This window comes from Pongo pygmaeus, chromosome 1, assembly GCF_028885625.2.
Source record: "Pongo pygmaeus isolate AG05252 chromosome 1, NHGRI_mPonPyg2-v2.0_pri, whole genome shotgun sequence".
NCBI lineage: Eukaryota > Metazoa > Chordata > Mammalia > Primates > Hominidae > Pongo > Pongo pygmaeus.
The window spans coordinates 842,153-861,895 of record NC_072373.2 but is presented as its reverse complement, the minus strand read 5'-3'; the positions used below and the strand labels follow the sequence as shown (position 1 = coordinate 861,895).

General features: G+C 36.7%; 2 protein-coding genes across 7 annotated transcripts in view; one reads left to right on the top strand and one right to left on the bottom strand.

The window, feature by feature from the left end:
- LOC129033190 (olfactory receptor 2L13) overlaps nt 1-18,711 on the top strand; it is a 161,339-nt gene extending 142,628 nt beyond the window's left edge. For 3 of the 6 annotated variants that reach the window (XM_054481319.2, XM_063670594.1, XM_063670595.1), the window contains 2 exons: nt 16,329-16,453; nt 17,036-18,711. In XM_054481319.2, the coding sequence (XP_054337294.1) occupies nt 17,054-17,992 (939 nt within the window). In that variant the 5' untranslated portion in view covers nt 16,329-16,453; nt 17,036-17,053 and the 3' untranslated portion in view covers nt 17,993-18,711. Of the gene's footprint in view, nt 1-12,437; nt 12,493-13,293; nt 13,366-13,452; nt 13,618-16,328; nt 16,454-17,035 lie in introns of those variants that run through there. The other 3 variants (XM_054481300.2, XM_054481309.2, XM_063670596.1) reach the window with 3 other exon arrangements.
- Nucleotides 901-6,509, bottom strand: LOC129033165 (olfactory receptor 2T12). The gene is made up of 3 exons (XM_054481253.1): nt 6,415-6,509; nt 4,642-4,753; nt 901-2,228 (listed from the first exon to the last, which is right to left on the bottom strand). The coding sequence occupies exons 1-3, from the start codon at nt 6,415-6,417 to the stop codon at nt 1,258-1,260; spliced, it is 1,086 nt and encodes a 361-aa protein (XP_054337228.1). The 5' UTR covers nt 6,418-6,509; the 3' UTR covers nt 901-1,257.
- Nucleotides 18,712-19,743: the final 1,032 nt, after the last annotated feature.

The following is a 19,743-nucleotide window of genomic DNA, read 5'->3' as shown; positions in this document are numbered from 1 at the left end:
AAACTCCTCTCATTTGTTCTAAAACAAGCCCGTTTTGAAATTCAGGATGGTCTGAAATGGCGGGTTAACTTTCAGACACTTATATTGAAGATACATTGTCCCTGGAAGCTTTCAGTTATTTCCCATTGTGTGTTTAAAACTTATATTACTTCTTAAGTGTGTTTTACGTACAGGAAATATAACCTTTATCATAAAACTCTCTAAGACAATGTGATAGCCTGTCTCTCATTGCAATTTGGCTTTGATAACCACAGCTTTCTGCCATCATTATCTAGCTTGTGTCTTTATAAATAAAATAGTCTTCTTTTTTTGTTTTGCAAACCCCAAAACTTTAGAAGGTGTCCCAAATTTTTCATCAGAAATATCTCTACTCACCTATGCCTTGGCAGAAGTAAGGTGACTCAATTATGTATAAGGTTGTTGAGTGTTACTCAGCTTTGATAACTCATTTTTAGTAACTGTTAACATTCAGCATGATTATGCAATTAAGAGTTCATATCCATGGACCTATGTCCATAAGTCAAGGTAACCTTAAAACATGTGTAGAAAAGAGAACTTAGTTGTAGTTTAAAGCAATTTTCCAATGCAATTACAGTGAGACTCTGGGAAAATATAAATATTACTTAAATGAAAAATTACATAAGTTTAAAAAGGTTTGCCTTTAAACACCAAATAAAAATGGACTGTGGAATAAATACAAAAGAAATGCGACAATATAGCAGTTACATTTGAGTTGTGTACCTCCCCTTTTTCATGCAACTATATTTTAAAATATAATTTTAAAATAATGTGATTTGTCTTTGGTGGAGTCCTCATATTTAGTTTTTAATCGTAGAGCATACACATAGGAAATAACACTCAAAATACGTTACTGAACAGAAATAAACTTTTCCAGGTTATGGTACAAGCTCTGGAGTCACTTTTTAATATTTCCGTGCTATGTGAAATTGGGAACAATATTTAACTTTCCATTGTTAATTTCTTTTTTTAGAAAGTAGGAGATATTGTCAACAGTACTTATATCATGGGGTTGTTTTAGGATACAAAGTAATATGTAGATTTTACTTCACTTGAAGAAAAGTACATAAATGCTCAAAAATGGTATCTCTCAATACAATTAGCTCACTTCATTCTTAAAAATATCTTATTTTATCAATGTACAAACTTAATTTTCTGTTCATGAACTACTAAAGGGAGAGAATTACAATGTGTTAAAATATTAATAAATTCAGGAACTTAGAGTCATTTGACACTAGATCATCTTGACCTATGGGCCTCATTTTGCTGGTGTTTCAGGTTTACACATGTCCCCAGCTGCCGTTTCAGGGCTTCCTTGACCTCACTGTTCCTCACACTGTAGATGAGGGGGTTTAGTAAAGGGGTGAACATGGTATAGAAGGCTGACACAACCTTATCGTGGTTAGTGGACCTATGGGATTTGGGTCTCATATAGGTAAAAATGGCAGCTCCATAAAAGAGTCCCACCACAGCCACATGTGAAGAGCAGGTGGCAAAGGCCTTCTTGTGGGCTTCTGTAGAGCGCATGTGGAGAACAGCAGCGAGGATGAGACCATAGGAGGACAGGATGAGAGACAAGGGGACCAGGAGCATTAACACACAGCAGATGTACATGGCATTTTCGAAGACTGAAGTGTCAGCACAAGCCAAACGCACCAGCACGGGGGCCTCGCAGAAGAAGTGATCGATCTCGTGTGCACCGCAATATGGGAAGCTCAGGGTAGCAACAGCCTGCAGGAGCCCGTCAGCTGCACCCAGGAGCCAAGACAACATGGTCATCCTCAGGCACAGCTGCCAGCTCATGAGAGTGGGATATCGGAGTGGGTGGCAGACAGCCACATAGCGGTCATAGGCCATGGCTGCTAAGAGGAAGCACTCTCCACCACCCAGTGTGAGGAGGAAGAAGATCTGCACACCACAGCCAGCGCGCGAGATGGCCTTATTTCCGGTCAAGTAATCAGCCGCCATTTTGGGCACAGTGGTGGAAACCAGCATCATGTCCATGAGGGAGAGTTGGCTCAGGAGGAAGTACATGGGCGTGTGGAGCCTCCAGTCCCGGTGAATCAGGAGAATCATGAGGGCATTGCCAAACAGGGAGGTCAAAACGGTGGCCAGAAGCATCCTGAAGAGGACTTGGTGGGCTCTGGTGTGGTTAAAGAGTCCTAGGAGAATAAAGTCTGGGGTAGTATTTCTCATCTCCATAATTTCCCCTGGTGTGATGGTGCAAATGGAAAAATAGAGAAGGAAGAGGCTTTTATCATCTGAATAACGAGCTAATTTCCCTCTTTTTTTTCGTAGAAAATTCACAAATGTCATGGTTTGAATATTTTAGACCTCATCTCAGACACAGATGGTCTCATTCAGGGACCTCCAGAAAGGCAGTGTGAAGGACTCATTAAATTACTACTTCCGCCATGTGAGCATTCAGATGTGAGCAGACACAAACACACAGTAACACTAGCATCTTTGAGATGATACCTTGTCTGTGACTAATAACAACACTTCATTTTTTAGTTGTTTCCTGTCCTATACTTACTCGAAGTACTACTTACTCATTATAGTTACTGCTATTCTCTTCCAGCATTTACCAACATCAAAGATTCTCTCATGCCATCAGGGAAATAAACAGAGATTGTAGGACAATAAAACAGGCACAATAGGCAAAGATTCTACCTAATCAAGCCTGTGCCAAGCCTTGTTGGTTGCATTACTGTCTTCCCATATAGTGTATGCAGTCCCCTTATTTTACATACTATTTAAAGTATCTTTCTCATGTGATTGCCACAGCCCACTGACTCCTTGACTGCAGACCTCCACTGCCTCCATTATAACTTTAAACCACCCTCAGACTCATTTTATTAATGCAGAATGCATGGATAAAAAAGCACTGGACATGGCATTAAAAAGTCCATGTCAAAAAATCACTACTGTCCAAACCACCATCGCCCTGGTATACTTATGTAACAAACCTGCGCGTTTGGCACATGTATCCCAGGACTCAAAGTAAAATAAAATAAAATAAAATTAAATTAAAAAGTGTGCAGAGAAGCACCAAAAAAAAAATCACTACTGTCTAGTTATCTTTTTCCAGATTACAGTAGGTGTACCACTGCTAGTATGTGTCATGATTTTAGGAAGTATGTGAAATAACATATTCTACCTGCAAAGTAGGTAGAATAACTTGTATTTGTGCTAAGAAAAAAAGTAAACATGAAACCATGGGAAAAAAAGAATCATTTCTGTCATTTTACATTATAAACAGAAAGTTATATAACATTTCTGTTTTGTTTTGTTTTGTTTACTTAAATGTTTTAAACCAGTGGTCCCCAAACTTTTCTACCAATGGGGTTGTGGGAGAGGGGATGCTTTCGGGATGATACTGTTTCACCTTGGATCACCAGGCATTAGATTCTCATAAGGAGCATGTGATCTAGACCCCTCGAATGTGCAGTTCACAATAGGGCTCACACTCCTATGAGAACCTAATGCTGCTGCTGATCTGAAGGAGGCAGAACTCAATGGGTAATGCTCGTTCACCTGCTGCTCACCTCCTGTGCAGCCCAGGTCCTAACAGGCCACGGTCTAGCACTGAACTTTCTAAAAAGATTACTAAAAAAAATTACATGAGTTTTGCATATAAGAGTTTGAAAATAGTTTTTTAAGCCATAGTGCATATTGAAACAAAATTTTTATTTTTAATTTAATTTTTTAGTTTAGATCATTTTATGTTGCCATTTTTTCATATATTCAGAAGCTTAAAAATCACAGCATAAAATATTAATTAGATTAGTGAGCTGAATACTATGTTGACATGATGGTGAAAGTCTAAGATTTGAAAATTCTTAGACTTTCTAAATGGTTATACTTTTTCATTCTAAATGGTTATACTTTTTCAGAATTGAATTCTCTTCTCTACAGGTGGAGGCAAAGAGTAAATATCGCTTTAATTTGGAACCATTGCTCTTTTCTTTAACATTAAAATGTAACAAAAATAAATAAACCTGTATTATCCTAAGCTGTGAAAAATTTATGATGTATAATATTGTTATAGATTAGACTTTTCAGCACATTGTATCAGTCAGATAATTTAATAGAAAAATTAGTTTAACTGTATGAATTATTCTTTCAGGTATACGGAGGTATTGCAGCTTTATTGTTTTTACTAATTACCATTTTTGAATAAAGGATTTTTTGGCATTTTAAATATACAGCTATATTTATTTGTCAAGTGGAATATTTGTTTCTCATTTAAAGGCTATTTTAACTCAGCAAATTATAAGAATGTGAACAAATGCTGATAAATATTTCTTCTTTAAGTCAATTTGTGGGCTGATATTAATTATAAGCTATTACATAGGATACCTGGATTTAAATAAAACATTTTAATAATTTTGTATTTTTATGTATAAAATATATATCTTTTTATATATTTTTCCACATACACTTATATATACATTTCTATTATATATATTTATATTTATTTCTATTTGTCTTTCTTAGCTCTTCTAGGCACTTTATTTAGAAATAGCTGAGGAATGTTGTGTCTATTAATGTCAAAACCATGCCCTTTCTGAAGCTGGTAGGTAAACTGATTATCGTCCCCTTCCCCACATTCATGCTTACTTGAAAACACACACAGGTCACTGTTCTGGACCATTAGAGTTCCACTCAACAATCTCCTCTCTTCTTTCTGGCATCCTACCCTCCACAAAGGCAGTGTCTCTATGTCCACAAGCTATTGATATAACATGGAGAAATTATTGAAACAGCCATTCTCTTCAGTAAAAAAAAAAATTCTCTAATACAAATTCAATCATTTGACCTAATTAACTGCTTTATTCAAGAATTTTTGAATTGGTGTTTCTGGGTAGACACAGACTGCATCTTACATTTTCAAAACACCCTGTGGATGACAGGACAACATTTAATTTGTGTGATTTGTGCCTGTAACTTTACAAAGGTTACTTTGCAATTCAAAATTCATATATAAAATGCTGAATACATAATAAATACAAGTAATTTGAAATTACTACCTAAAATTAAAGAAAAATAATTATCAAACAAATTGACTCACCTTTGCAGTAGAGAATCACAGCCAGTGTGACATATGAATATAGGACTGAATCTTTCTGATGGGTTGAGTACAAATGTTTGCTTAACCTCAGTATTGTGGCTACTGCTTTGTGCTTTTTGCTCTATTTAGTTAAAAATCCTCTGTGGTCACTGAAAGTTTCTAACAACCAAATATCTTCCCTGGAGCTATGCCACTTGGAAAGGTATATCATCTTTGGCAAGGGAATACAGATTAAAGTATTTCCTAAGGGTAAATGAATGTAATGAACAAATTTAGCACCCAAGTTTTGCTAAAAGCAAAAATGCTCTGAATGGGAATGTGAACAGATATGTCCCTCGTAAGGATAGCAAGCACAATCAATTAGTGAAGTGAAAGTCTAGAATTCTGATCATTGATAATCCTTGAATATATGTGACTTAATTACCTGAAATAAATTTTTAAATTTTCTGAAATTGTATCATGAAAATAATAATAGATTTTATTTATTGAACATTTCTGCATGCTAGTGAATATGCTCAGCATTTTACATGCATTTACATGCATGTTATTTAATCTTTTTTTTAAAGTTTTTTTTATTATTATTATGCTTTAAGTTTTAGGGTACATTTAATCTTTTAATTAACTGTTTGTTCTATGAACTTTTACATTAATATAGCAATGTAAACAATGCTAATGGTTTTAAATACCATACCTATATTTAACTATCACGAGGTAGCAGAGTGGAAGAACTTTAATGTTCAAATCGAAGATTTGTGGTTCTTAAAGGTTGAGGAACATCTGAATCACTCAGAATACTTAGGAATTACACTTTGAGAAATACTGCCTTTTATAAAAAAAAATCTGAAGGTGAATTTCGACTATTTTGAACTGGGCCCCAATGCTTGGATAGCCTATAAACTAATCAATTCCCAACTTTACATGTTTAAATGTTTTTGTGTTTTGTTTTTAATCTCACTTCTATTTCTTACGCATTTCATGATTTTGGATAAAATGATCTTCATGTTCCTTTCCTATAAAAGATGCATAATAAAATTGCTTACTTTGTAGCATTATAGGAAGGAATAAATAAAATATTGGTAAACGTTCTGGGAGAGTATCTGGCCCATAGTATATTCTCCATCCATGTTCATTGATATCATTATTGTAATTCTTCTGAAATAAAAAGCAATCCCTGCAAGGCAGGGATTCTGGCCTACATATTATAAAAAGTTATCTAAAATAAGGTAAGGGCAGGGTAGCCTGTTCTTTCAGTGTTTAATAGTTCTACTCAAAGACTATTTAGTGCTCTGGGTGAATGCTTCTGTGTTTGATTTGCTATTTACCATAAATGACGGTCCAGAATCTGTGAAGTTGTTTTGTCAAGCAGATATGTAAAGAACTTCTGTCCATGCCATGTTAGATATCAACCAGTTTTATACTAATGGAAAACAAAACAAAAATAATGAATTTTTTTAAAAATCAAATTCATAGTGTCTTTTCCAATACCACTTCTCCAACTCTCACACCAACTAGGTGTCTTACTATTCAATTTAATCCTGACACTGTCTGGTGTCTGGAGCATCAGACTCCAGATGCTGATGGAGTCAATCCCACAAGACTGCCTTCTCTTCAGATGCCAGTCTCAAGTAGGGGATATCCAGGTTACTTCTACCTGATTTGGATACAAACTTGGAGGATCTCACAACCACTCTGCTTCAGGTTATATAACTGGCTGGAACAAAGCATGGAAATGAGGAAAATGCTACCCTTGCTATTATAGTTTATTATAAAGGATGCAAATGAAGAATTAAATGAAGAGGTACGTCTGGGAAGCTCCGGAAGGGTCCCAAGCACAGGAGCTCCTGTGCCACCCTCTGGGCAAGTAAATGTGTTTGCTAACTCAGAAGCTCCCTGAACCCTGTCATTATGGGTTTTATGGTGGCTTCGTTATATAGGCATTAATGTGGCTCTTGGTAATTAACTCAATCTCCAGCCCCCACCTCCCCAGAAGTTGAGTCATGGGGCTTGAGATGGAGCAGGGAGCCCTCTTAGTGACCTGTAAGTTCCTCCAAGTGCAGAGATAAAGGAAAAGCTTAAGTTCCTTCAGGGAAATTCCAGGCACCTAGCTAGTCCTGAGAAATAGATGAGCAACTTGATAAGTAAGAAGGTAATAATAGCCTAGTATAATTGCCGAGGAAGTTAAAATCACAGGATACTTAGTTCCTTTATAAAAACTAGAGATAACAACTTGACATTTGTCCCTGAGTTGTTTTTCAGAAACTTGGAATCCCACTAAATAGCTCTACTGGCACATAGACCTCAGATAAGGAGGAACTGAGGACAGAACTCGGACAACCATGTTTTCTTCTGAATTTCTTCCTGAAGGTCCTGGAGGAAGTCACACCCATGGATGAGAGTTAACATTCTTTTCTGCTGACTCTAATTTTTTAGACAAAGCTTTACTTCCTTAACCAATCACAAATCAGAAAATTTTTGAATCTCCCTATGATGTGTGGGCCCCCCACTTTGAGATGTCCCATTTTTTCAGGTTAAACCCATGTATAACCTCCATATATTGATTTATGACTTTTTCTGTAACCTCTTCCTCCCTCCCTTTAAAAACTTACCTGTAGCCATCCATCAGAGAGTTCAGGTCTTAAGCATTAGCTGCTCACTTCTCCTTGCTTGCCCCCCTGTAATAAATTCCTCCCTTTCTCTTGCTGCAATCCCCATGTCAGCATTTGACTTTGCTGTATCAGGCAGGCTGACTTGAGTTTCGTTTGGTAACATCTCTGTGGACTTGGGGTGTGCCACTCTCAGGGTATGTAAATGTGTTTGCTAACACTGAAGCTCCCTGAACTCTTTCGTTTAGTATGTTTTTTAATTTCTAGTTTTTGGGGTATATGTGCAAGTTTGTCATACAGGTAAATTGTATGTCACAGAGGTTTGATGTACAGATTATTTTGTCACGCAGGTAATAAGCATAGTACCCAATAGGTGGTTTCTCATTGTCTCTCACCTTCCACCCTCAAGTAGGCCCTGGTGTCTGTTGTCTCCTTCTTTGTGTCCATGTGTACTTAATGTTTAGCTCCTACTTATAATGAAAACATGCAGTATTTGGCTTGTAGTTCCTTTGTTGGTTTGCTTAGGCTAATGGCCTCCACTTCATCCATGTTGCTGCAAAGGACATTATCTCAGTATTTTTCTGGCTGCATAGTATTTCATGGTGTATATGTACTAAATTTTCTTTACCCAATCTACTATTGATGGGTATGTAGGTTGATTCCATGTCTTCGCTAATGTGAATAGTGCTGTGATGAACATACATGTGCAGGTTAGTTTATTGTAGAACAATGTATACTCCTTTGGGTATGCAAGTAATATTAAGATGGGTGGCTCGAATGGTAGTTCAGTTTTAAGTTCTTTGAGAAATCACAAAGCTGCTTTCCACAATAGTTGAACTAATTTACATTTGCACCAGTAGTGTATAAGCATTCCCTTTTCTCTGCATCCTCACCATCATCTGTTATTTTTAGATTTTTTTAGTAATATCCATTCTGACTGGTTATGAGATGGTATCTCATTGTGGTTTTGATGTGCATTTCTCTAATTATTAGTAATGTTGAGTACTTTTTCATATGCTTATTGGCAACATGGATGTCATCTTTTGAAAAGAGTCTACTAATGTTCTTTGCCCACTTTTTAATGGAGTTGTTTGTTTTCTGCTTGATTTGTTTAAATTTCTTTATAGATTTTGGATAGTAAACTTTTGTTGCATGTATATTTGCAAATATTTTATCCCATTCTGTAGTTTGTCTGTTTATTCTTTCGATAGTTTATTTTGCTATGCAAGAGCTCTTTAATTTAATTAGGTTCCACTTGTTAATTTATGTTTTTGTCACAATCAATTTTAGTATCTTCATTGTAAAATCTTTGCCAGGTCCTATGTCCAGAATGACATTTCCTAAGTTATTTTTCAGAGTACTTAGAGTTTTAGGTTTTATGTTAAAGTCTTTAATCCATCTGAAGTTGATTTGTGTATGTGATGTAAAGAAGGGTTCCAGTTACAATCTTCTGCATTTGACTAGCTGGTTATCCCAGCACCATTTATTGAACAGGAAGTCATTTCCCCATCGATTATTTTTGTTGGCTTCATCAAAAATCAGATGGCTCGAGGTGTACGGCATTATTTCTGGGCTCTCCATTCTGTTCCATTGGTCTATGCTTCTGTCGTTGTACCATTAACATGCTGTTTTGATTATTGTAGCCTTGTAGTATAGTTTGAAGTCAGGTAATGCGATGCCTTCAGCTTTGTTCTTTTGGCTTAGGATTGCCTTGGCTATTTGGGTTTTATTTATTTATTTTTATTCCATATGAATTTTAAAATTGTTTTCTCTAATCCTGTGAGGAATGTCATTGATAGTTTGACCTAGGAATAAGATTGAATCTGTAAATTGCTTTGGGCAGTATGGCCTTTTTAAGAATATTGATTCTTCCTATCCATGAACATGGAAAGTTTTTCTATTTGTTTGTGTCTGTCCAATTTCTTTGATCAGCATTTTATATTTCTCATTGTAGAGATCTTTCACCACCCCCGTTAGCTGTATTCTTTTCATGGCCATAGTGAATAGGATTGAGTTCCTGATTTGGCTCTTACCTTGGCTACTATTGGTGTATAGAAATGACACTGACTTTTGTACATTGATTTTGTATGCTGAAACTTTGCTGAAGTTGTTTATCAAATCAGGGAGCTTTTGGACAGAGACTATGGAGTTTTCCAGATATAGAATGGTATCATCTATGAAGAGAGATATGTTGACTTCCTTCCTTCCTGTTTAAATGCTTTTCATTTTTCACTCTTGCCTAATTGCTCTGGCTAAGACTTCCTACATAATACATATTAATACTTAATGTGTATGCACCTAACAACATAATGTCAAAATAGATGAGGCAAAAACATATAGGACAACAAAAGAGAAATACATAAATCTGCAATTAAAGTTGGATATTCAGCACCCCTCTGTTAGTAATTGATAGATCCAGAGGCAGGAAAACAGTAAGAATATAACTGAACAGCACCGTCAACCAACTGGATCTATTTCACATCTGTGGACTACTCCATTCAACAACATTAGAATACACATTCATCAAAGTACACCACATTCTGGTCTATAAAACAGACTTTCACAAATTATACCTGCCTCACAGTCTTCTTAGAAGGGTTACACTGGTTAAACAAAAACTTTATTGTCACTAAGAAATTGTAAAGAATCTCTCAACTCATTATAAGCTCCCAGGCTTCATGGAGACACCATCACAGAGTAATTCATTACATCCTGGATTTTTTTTAAATTGATCGCACCTACTGAAACCGCTCATCTATAATATCCATCACCACTCCAACTTGATAATGAGTAACTTCCATCTCTGCAGAAAGAAAAAGATGCTCAATCTTTGGTCAGAGCCTCCAAGGAGTATGATTTAATCTTTGACAGCCATATTTTCCTCTAAAGAATTTATGTTTCTGTGCAGATGAAGATGGAAATGGAAATGTAAAGAGGAGATGCTGAGAGGGGCTGAGCCTTGTGCAAAAGTAGAGGGTGGGTTTAGGCAGGAGCACAGTCACTTCACACACTGTCACAGGAAACAAGGCTGAGTATATGGTACAGAATGAAGGAGGCTGATACAGTTCATGGAAGAAAAGTTTGAAATCTGATTGTTTTATTAACAGGTTTGTTTATTTTTCCCAGAGGAGTCTAAGAGATGTGGAAGTGGGGTGAGGTTTGGGGAAAGCAGGAGGAGGCATGGGTCACTGGTTTTTAGAGAAAGTCTGCAGAGAACAAGAACATACTGTGACGTGGCAAAAGGGCCATGAGATTTGTATTCATAAATCTGAGATGTATTGTCATAAATTTGAGGTGAGATGCATCATCATATATTGAGCTTTCCTCAAGTCACGTTTCATTGCTGTGTATGGATCTTACAGGGATGGTAACAGGCTGAGAATGAGTTTTACCTGGGTTTGAGTTTAGCCAGGTAAATGCAAGCAGCACCACATTGCAGCAGGGAAAAACATAGAAGTTACCAATCAAAGACTAACAAGAGCAATAAAAAATCTGTATGTGATCATAACTGGTCCACTCTTCTTATTTAAAGCACTAGAATAGCTTTGTCCAGTTTCGTACTTCATCGTATTTGCATCCAGTATTTATAGAGTCTCATCTCATCATCTCCTAGGACAAAGGGTGCCAAGATAATTCAAGAATCCAGCATTACTTTAGTTCCAGTTCCATCCATGTTGTTGCAAATGAAAGGATTTCACTCTTTTTTTTTATGGTTGAATAGTGTTCTATGTATCTACTAAATTTTCATTATCCATTATATTACCTGAAATAAGCAAGGCACAGAAAGACAAACTTTGAGCATTCTTGCTCATATGTGGGAACTAAAATTAAAAATTAAAAAATAATAAATATAGTAGAATGACTGTTACCAGAGGCTTGGCAGAGTACAGTAGAGTGGGGAATAAACTGGAGATGATTAATGGGCTCAAAAATACAGTTAGGATGAATAAGATTTAGAATGTAGTAGCACAACAGGATGACTACAGTTAACAATAATTTATTGTATATTTCAAAATAACTAAAAGTGGAATTGGAACGTTTCTAACAGAAAAAAGTAATAAATGCTTGAGGTAATAGATACCCCAAATACCCTGATTTGCTCATTACACATTGAATGCCTGTATTGAAACATCACATGTACCTCATGAATATATGCAACCATTAGATAATCATAATAATTCTAAAAAATTAAAGGAAAAAAACAAAGAACATGGATATTAATTTTATAGTATTATTTCTAATTTCTGACATAAAATATAGTACAGTTAGTGTCTTCAAAGATAAATAAAGAACAATATAACCCCCCAAAAATGTGCACTTTTCTAGTTAACCAATGTATGGATTAAAGAGGATAAGAGATTCTACAGTTGATTGAGCCCTTCTTCTGCAACAGACTCTATGTAAACATTTGGCATATATCATTGTATTTAATTATTAGAATGTCCCTCAAATTAGTCCAGTTGTAAAGATTAGTAACAGGCTGAAATCTTAAGTAATTTTCCCAACTCAGCTTCCTAATTAGTGGCACAGCTGTCAGACTGGACTATTCTCTCTGACTCTAAATGCTCATTTTATCACATTATCACTGAGTCAACTTTCACTTTAGTAGAATAGCTAAATGGATAAATATTTTCATGTATCAATTATCTACCCCCACTTAACAAGTAGAAGAAAGTGTTTTATCATAGTATAATTTAATTTAGTCACAATCATCAATCATTTCCCCTGGAAACTCACTAGACAGTGGACAGGAAACTATCCTTGGGACTAGTTCTGCTATTACTGAGTCGAGTACTTGTAAGTGGTCCCCGCACTTTTTTAATCCTGAATTCTCTAACTTACATGATGAGAGAATTTCCATAAACATAATTTAACATCTTCTATAGCTCTGAAATCATGTACTGGAATATTAAATACACCCCTCTTTAGTCTGATTCTGGGTAGCAGCTGAATGCAGCAAAGTTGATTGGGTTGGTTGATTTGCTTTAAGTTCAGAATTTGAGTTCATCCCCAAATCAGCAAAGTCAAGTGAAGTGACCAAGGTTTTGGCCCCCGTGGACTTGGACACTGGAGATCAATTAGAGGAGAAAGAGGAATATCTAAGGGTTGGTGGCTTAAGGTTCTGTGTGTAAAATATAGCCATTCATCCTTCTGTCTTTCAATGGTAGAACCTGAGGGACTTCAGTGTAAAATGCCTTATTCTGTTCTCACTGAAACAAGGTAAGAGGAAAGGAAGAGATTTTATCTAAACACTACATATGCAAACAGGATAATATTTCACAAGAGCTGGTGAAGTTGTTTTCTGATTTCACCATAAAGACAATGACTAGCTGTGGGAGCTGTAAGGAATGAATATTATAAAGTGTTACCTGGTGTTTCTTCCTCATGAATTTTGGTAGATAAAGAAGAGATTCTCACTTCAGAAAGAGTTTTGGTTTAATGCAGGGCCTATTGATCAGTGATATAATGTTATTGATAGCCTGATAGACTATCAGAACATAGTTTGATGTTTACATGTTTTAAATAATTATATGGAATTGGAATGTTTTCAGATTATGATGTCACTGTAAAGCTGCTGCTTTTTTTTTTTTTTGAGATGGAGTCTCACTGTGTCACCCAGGCTGGAGTGCAGGGTCGCGATCTCAGCTCACTGCAACCTCTGCCTCCCAGGTTCAAGTGATTCTTCTGCCTCAGCCTCCCGAGTGGATGGGATTACAGGTGCATGCCACCACGCCTGGCTAATTTTTGTGTTTTTAGTAGAGACGGGGTGTCACCATATTGGCCAGGCTGGTCCCGAACTCCTGACCTCGTGATCCACCCGCCTTGGCCTCCCAAAGTGCTGGGCTTACACACCTGAGCCACCGCGCCTGGCCATAAAACTGCTTTTTCTACCACTATATAAACTGAAGAACTTCGGGCAAAGTGAGTTATAGTAATATAACTGAATTGAGTTGATTTGGGTTGGCTTTATCCTAGAAAGCTGTTTTGGAAATGTTTTCCTATCATCAGGAAACTCTCTGCAGCACAGGGAATAGACAGTTCCATAACAAATTGAAAAGGAAGGCTGGGCGCGGTGGCTCACGCCTGTAATCCCAGCACTTTGGGAGGCCGAGGTGGGCAGATCACAAGGTCAGGGGATCGAGACCATCCTGGCTAACACAGTGAAACTCCGTCTCTACTGAAAATACAAAAAAAAAAAAAAAATTAGCCGGGCGAGGTGGCCGGCGCCTGTAGTCCCAGCTACACGGGAGGCTGAGGCAGGAGAATGGCGTGAACCCGGGAGGCGGAGCTTGCAGTGAGCCAAAATCAGGCCACTGCACTCCAGCCTGGGCGACACAGTGAGACTCTGTCTCAAAAAAAAAAAAAAAAAAAAAAAAAATGAAAAAGAAGAGTGAACTAAAAATGTAAAAGAAGGTAACATGAACTTGTTAGAGTTGCACTATGTGCAGCTCTCAAACAATGTGACATTAGTAAAAACATTTTCTCAGGGCGTGAGGGCTCTCCATGGTTAACACAGGGAATGGGCAAAGGACAGTGACAATTACTAAGGACCTACTATGTGCTGAACACACAGAACTGTGAATTCTCTTTATAGTTGTGCATACATTGTTGAGATTGAGGTAGCTGAGTCTATGACAATTTGCTATTGGTCTCCTGCTGATTGTCTATAAGAGTTTTAAGAAGTGTTCACTAATTGTAACTTTTGCAAAATAAATTCAGGACCCTACACTTGCTACACTTACATTGTTAGTTCCTGTGAAATGAGGTGTTTTTTAACTCTATAAATTTCAGCAACATATCTTTTAGAATGAGAAAGAAAATAAACTTTTTATCTGAGGAATAAGTAGCCCCCTTTAAATTATCAGGCCCAGAAAGATTGAAATGTGGCCGCAGTCACATCTCACTCTTTCTTGAGCTAGGTAATCATCTCTTGAATCTATGTGCTATGGGGGCTCTGGACTGACTTGTGGCAACTAACCATGAATTAACCTATCAATCCCCTAAACCACATATCCTATAGTTAAATAATGCATAACCAATCACTGGTCAATGTTGTTTCTGAAACCAGTGAGACTTGCTGACAAATAACTTTAGAATTTGTCCCCTCTCCTGATTCCTCCCTTTCTTTACCTTAAAAACTTGGGTCTTTTCTTGTTCTCCAGGTTACTTGCCACAGAAGTGTTTCTGGGCTGCAGCCCTCAACCTTGGCCCAAATAAACTTTCTGTATCAATTTTGCCTCAGTGTCATTCTTTAAGTCAACAAGAATGGCCAAGGCAGTCACTAATCTTAGACTCACCTGATAGCCACAGTAACAATATTTTCCCAGCTATAATGTAACCGACAGAGTGATGCTTCATGTAATTCTGGTGCATGAAATAAGGTCCCATGTCTAACAAGGAAAGCTGCTGCTGGACATCAATGGAAATAGATCCTAAACTCAAACTCCAATATCCCATGACCTAAAAGCTTCAAGTCCCAGGTTCACAGGATCCTAAAAGTAGCTATTCTCTTCCATTGCCTAACAACATGCCACTTTTCCATTTTTGGAAACAAAATCGTTATTGTGGTGACTGCCATAAAACAATCTTTATAACACTCTGAGCTATAGTCTATGCAACAAAGAATCAAAATGTCTCTCTTCAAAACAACTCCAGGATGGAACACATAAACCTAGACCCAAGTCAGCTTGTTCAGGGCTCGGTATTGGATACACCTCATGGCATCATGCTGGCAGCTTTCTTCCCCTGGATTTAAACCTGGATTAAACAAAGGAATTCAGAAAGCACTCCAAAAGGCTTTTCCAATTTCCAGGACATGTTGGGCATCCCCTAAGGCCTGGGCACATCAGGACAGTTGGTCGCCCACTTGGGGATGGGACAGCACCTGATGAATCATTCTATATCTACTGCGTCACTCAGTGACTACTGCATAGAAGGCTCTCAACACATTAATCTGATAAAATTAATCAAATATTTGCTTGGAACTAAATTACTAGGATAGTTCTTGCTGATAGAATGAAGCCACATTAGTTACAAAATCAATCTTTATCATACATACCCTGGAAATTAGAAAAGTCATTTGGAGTACTTTTTGAATTCCTTTGTTGAATCCAGTGATCTCTCTGCTTTTTTATTTTTCTATAGAATCATAATCACTACATAACATCACACTGTATGTTTGAGTTTGTTGGTCTATTGTTTGTATAATTAACTCAATTTTAATTACATATTCTAAAATCCTTTGTGTTTTCAAAGCACATCAGTAGCTAGCAGTAGTCATAAAACATAAATTCAGTGAACACTTTTTGAGGAAATGAATGTATCATGATGATGGTTTTCATATGTTTTTTTCTGATCAGTTTTTATTTCTAAAGCACTATAAGAAGCAGAGAGTGCCTGTGATCCCATTTGGCATCCAAGTCCAATGCTACTGTGCACCTGTCATGTTCCCAACTTTTCATTGTTAGTGTTTGTTCCTTAGACAGCTATAGAAATGAATTTCCATTTTTTTTTCTGTGGCAGGCTCTCTTTCACAATTGTATTTATGCTACCCAAGGTTATATGAAGTAACAGTCGAGTTTAAGTTCCTAAATGTGAATAATTGCAACAAACTATGATTTGCTTTTGAACAGCAAAAGTTGAAAAATCAATAACCCAAGATGATTAACCAAATCAATATGCTGGGCAGGATGTGACATCAGTGTCTGCCTCAGACAGAAGAGCACACACAAAACATGACCTCTCACTCCAAGCCCAGGTAAAGGAAGAAGTCACACAGATGTTAGAAATGTAATTATAGTTTATGCATACCTGGGAAACTGCATGAAGGAAAAAACAAACTGCCAGATTTGGGGTGGTGTAAAGAGAAAAAGAGAGATTCTAAAAGTCATAAATAAAAATTCCCAAGGAAAAACCTAGGCATAAAAATCTAGACAAACTTTCCAGGAAGGGAAAATTATTTATTTTTGTTTGCTTGATTTCTTTATTCTCAATTATTAACATTTAATTGTGTTGTTCTATCTAATTAAATTGGAAGACATGCTTAAGCCATAAATTACAATTGTTCTACTGCTCACACTGGCTTTTCCAGTTGAATAGATTTGCAGCTGCTTGACTCTGCTGTCATCTACAGTAATGAAAATCAAACTATAAGAACAGAAAGTGAATATCCTCTCTAATCTCCATATGCTTCAGATATAGAAATTGATTTAAAAAAACCTGCAGTGTTAGTGGAGAAATAACTCATTCTAAACAAACATTGATAAAGTCAGTTCCTTTTTGTTTTTCTATTGTGTTTTAATTCATGTTTTGTGCTTTGCTTTTGTTTCTCTTTCAACAGTTACAGCAGAAAGTTTTCATGGAGAAATGGAATCACACTTCAAATGATTTCATTTTGTTGGGTCTGCTTCCCCCAAATCAAACTGGAATATTTCTCTTGTGCCTTATCATCCTCATATTCTTTCTGACCTCGGTGGGTAACTCGGCCGTGATTCACCTCATCCACGTGGATCATCGTCTCCACACACCGATGTACTTCCTTCTCAGCCAGCTCTCCCTCATGGACCTGATGTACATCTCCACCACCGTCCCCAAGATGGCGTACAACTTCCTGTCCGGCCAGAAAGGCATCTCCTTCCTGGGATGTGGTGTGCAAAGCTTCTTCTTCCTGACCATGGCGTGTTCTGAAGGCTTGCTCCTGGCCTCCATGGCCTACGACCGTTATTTGGCCATCTGCCACCCTCTCCATTATCCTATCCGCATGAGTAAAACGATGTGTGTGAAGATGATCGTAGGCTCTTGGACACTAGGTTCCATCAACTCCTTGGCACACACAGCCTTTGCCCTCCATATTCCCTACTGCAGGACTAGGGCCATTGACCATTTCTTCTGCGATGTCCCAGCCATGTTGCTTATTGCCTGTACAGATACTTGGGTCTATGAATATATGGTTTTTTTAAGTACAAGCCTCTATCTCCTTTTCCCTTTCATTGGCATCACTTCTTCCTATGGCCGAGTCCTATTTGCTGTCTATCATATGAGCTCAAAGGAGGGAAGAAACAAGGCCTTCACCACCATTTCAACACATTTAACTGTAGTGATCTTTTACTATACACCTTTTGTCTACACCTATCTTCGGCCCAGGAATCTCCGCTCACCAGCTGAAGACAAGATCCTGGCAGTCTTCTACACCATCCTTACCCCCATGCTCAATCCCATTATCTACAGCCTGAGGAATAAGGAAGTCCTGGGGGCCATGAGGAGAGTGTTTGGGATATTCTCTTTCCTGAAAGAATAATCATGGCCATCCCCACTCCCTTTGTATTTCCTCTTTCCAAGTTGATTCGAACACCCTAGAGCAGGGCTGTCCAATAGAAATACAACGTAATTTAAAATTTTCTAATAGGTACATTTAAGCAGTCAAATTTAAATAATATATTTAATTCAAAACAATGTTATCATTAATATTAATATTAACAACATTGATGTTAATTACATAGCATACTATTTCAATAAATTATATGCAATATATTATAGTACATGTTTGTACATGTTACTATTAACTTGATAATGTTTATACTTATATATTTACATAGAATTTCTTCATGTAATAATACAAATTTGTTAATATTGCCTTTTACTCTGTTTGCATTCTAAGTCTTCAAAGTCTTGTGTTTGTTTTATAGAGTGCAGTGCAGCTTGGACAAAACACATTTCAAGTGCCCAGTAGTCAGTGTCTATAGTGTTGGACAGCACAGCGTTAGAGCATCCCCAATCAATAGTTTTCAGAAGTTATATATGCGTGTGTATGTGCATGTATGGTGTATACAAACATATTTCTGTTATATACAATATTGCTGATGAACTGAAAATTAACAAGTAAAATGCACATGCTAAGGTAGTGTTTATGTGTTTCTTTATCTGTTGGCTCATTTTTAGCATATGCATATTTATTGTAATTAACATTTGAAGTCCAGTTTATCCTAACTCCTTTAATAAAACTATTCAGGGAGAGCTTATCTGACTTATGATTTTGCTGATTTCATAAAAATACTGATTAAATAACTTGAATATGAATATAAAAAAACCCACATTTATGTATACATACAAATTAATAAAATCTTTATATATACAACTTTATCAAAGTTGTACTTAAAGAAATTATTTATATAAAGGCACGGAGACAGTGACGGGGTAGAGACAACATGTGCCTAAAACCTAAAGTATAATAATAATAAATAAATAAATAAAAAATAAAAATAAATAAATAAATAAATAAATAAAATGGAAACTGGGACCTCAGGCTTCAGCTTTGATGTGTAAAATATATATATGACTTTGCACACGATGAAATCCTATGTTACTATATGGAAAGTTGTGTTTAACAAAAGTTTTACTATGGTTGTTTTACTAATTCACTTAAGTGACTTCAAGTCTATCAATAGTTGGAGTTATAGAGGGGTTCTGATTTTTGTGGAAAAAAAATTGAGACTTGTATTAATATATCCCTTTTATTTACTGCCCAAATTCAAGCTCCCAATATCTTTTTCTAGTTTCTTACTGCCTTATGTGTTTTCATCTCTTGAGTCCATTTCTTACTGAGAATATAGTGTACTCATTGCCATTTGAGTTATTTCCCTAAACATACATTTGATCTTGTCATTCTATAATCTATGATTCCTGTTGGATTATCTAAATTTTGGAACATGAAACTCATATCCCCGTGCTTTAAAAGCTTGCATTATGTCTCCCTTTACCTGTTTCTATCACTCACACTCAGTACCACAGTCACTCTAGACTTCCTGTCTTCCTCTATAGCCCTCTATTTCCTTGCCCATCTGAACCTTATCACAGACCATTTCTCACTTCTGGAAAGTTCTGATTTACATAGCTTATGACTATCAATCTGATTCCCACATAATCGGTAAACATAACTCAAAATTGACATCCCATCTCTTCTTATGCACAGCTGATATCTCTTTCCCCTACACTTCTACTCCTGCTTATGATCACATTTTATTAACACTTACTCACATCTATGTCTGTCTT

Excerpts from the sequence above, each read along its gene's own strand:
- LOC129033165 (XM_054481253.1), bottom strand. Across the intron at positions 2,229-4,641 it reads TGACCTGTGTGTGTTTTCAA|GGGAAATTATGGAGATGAGA; the intron begins GTAAGCATGAAT and ends CCATCACACCAG.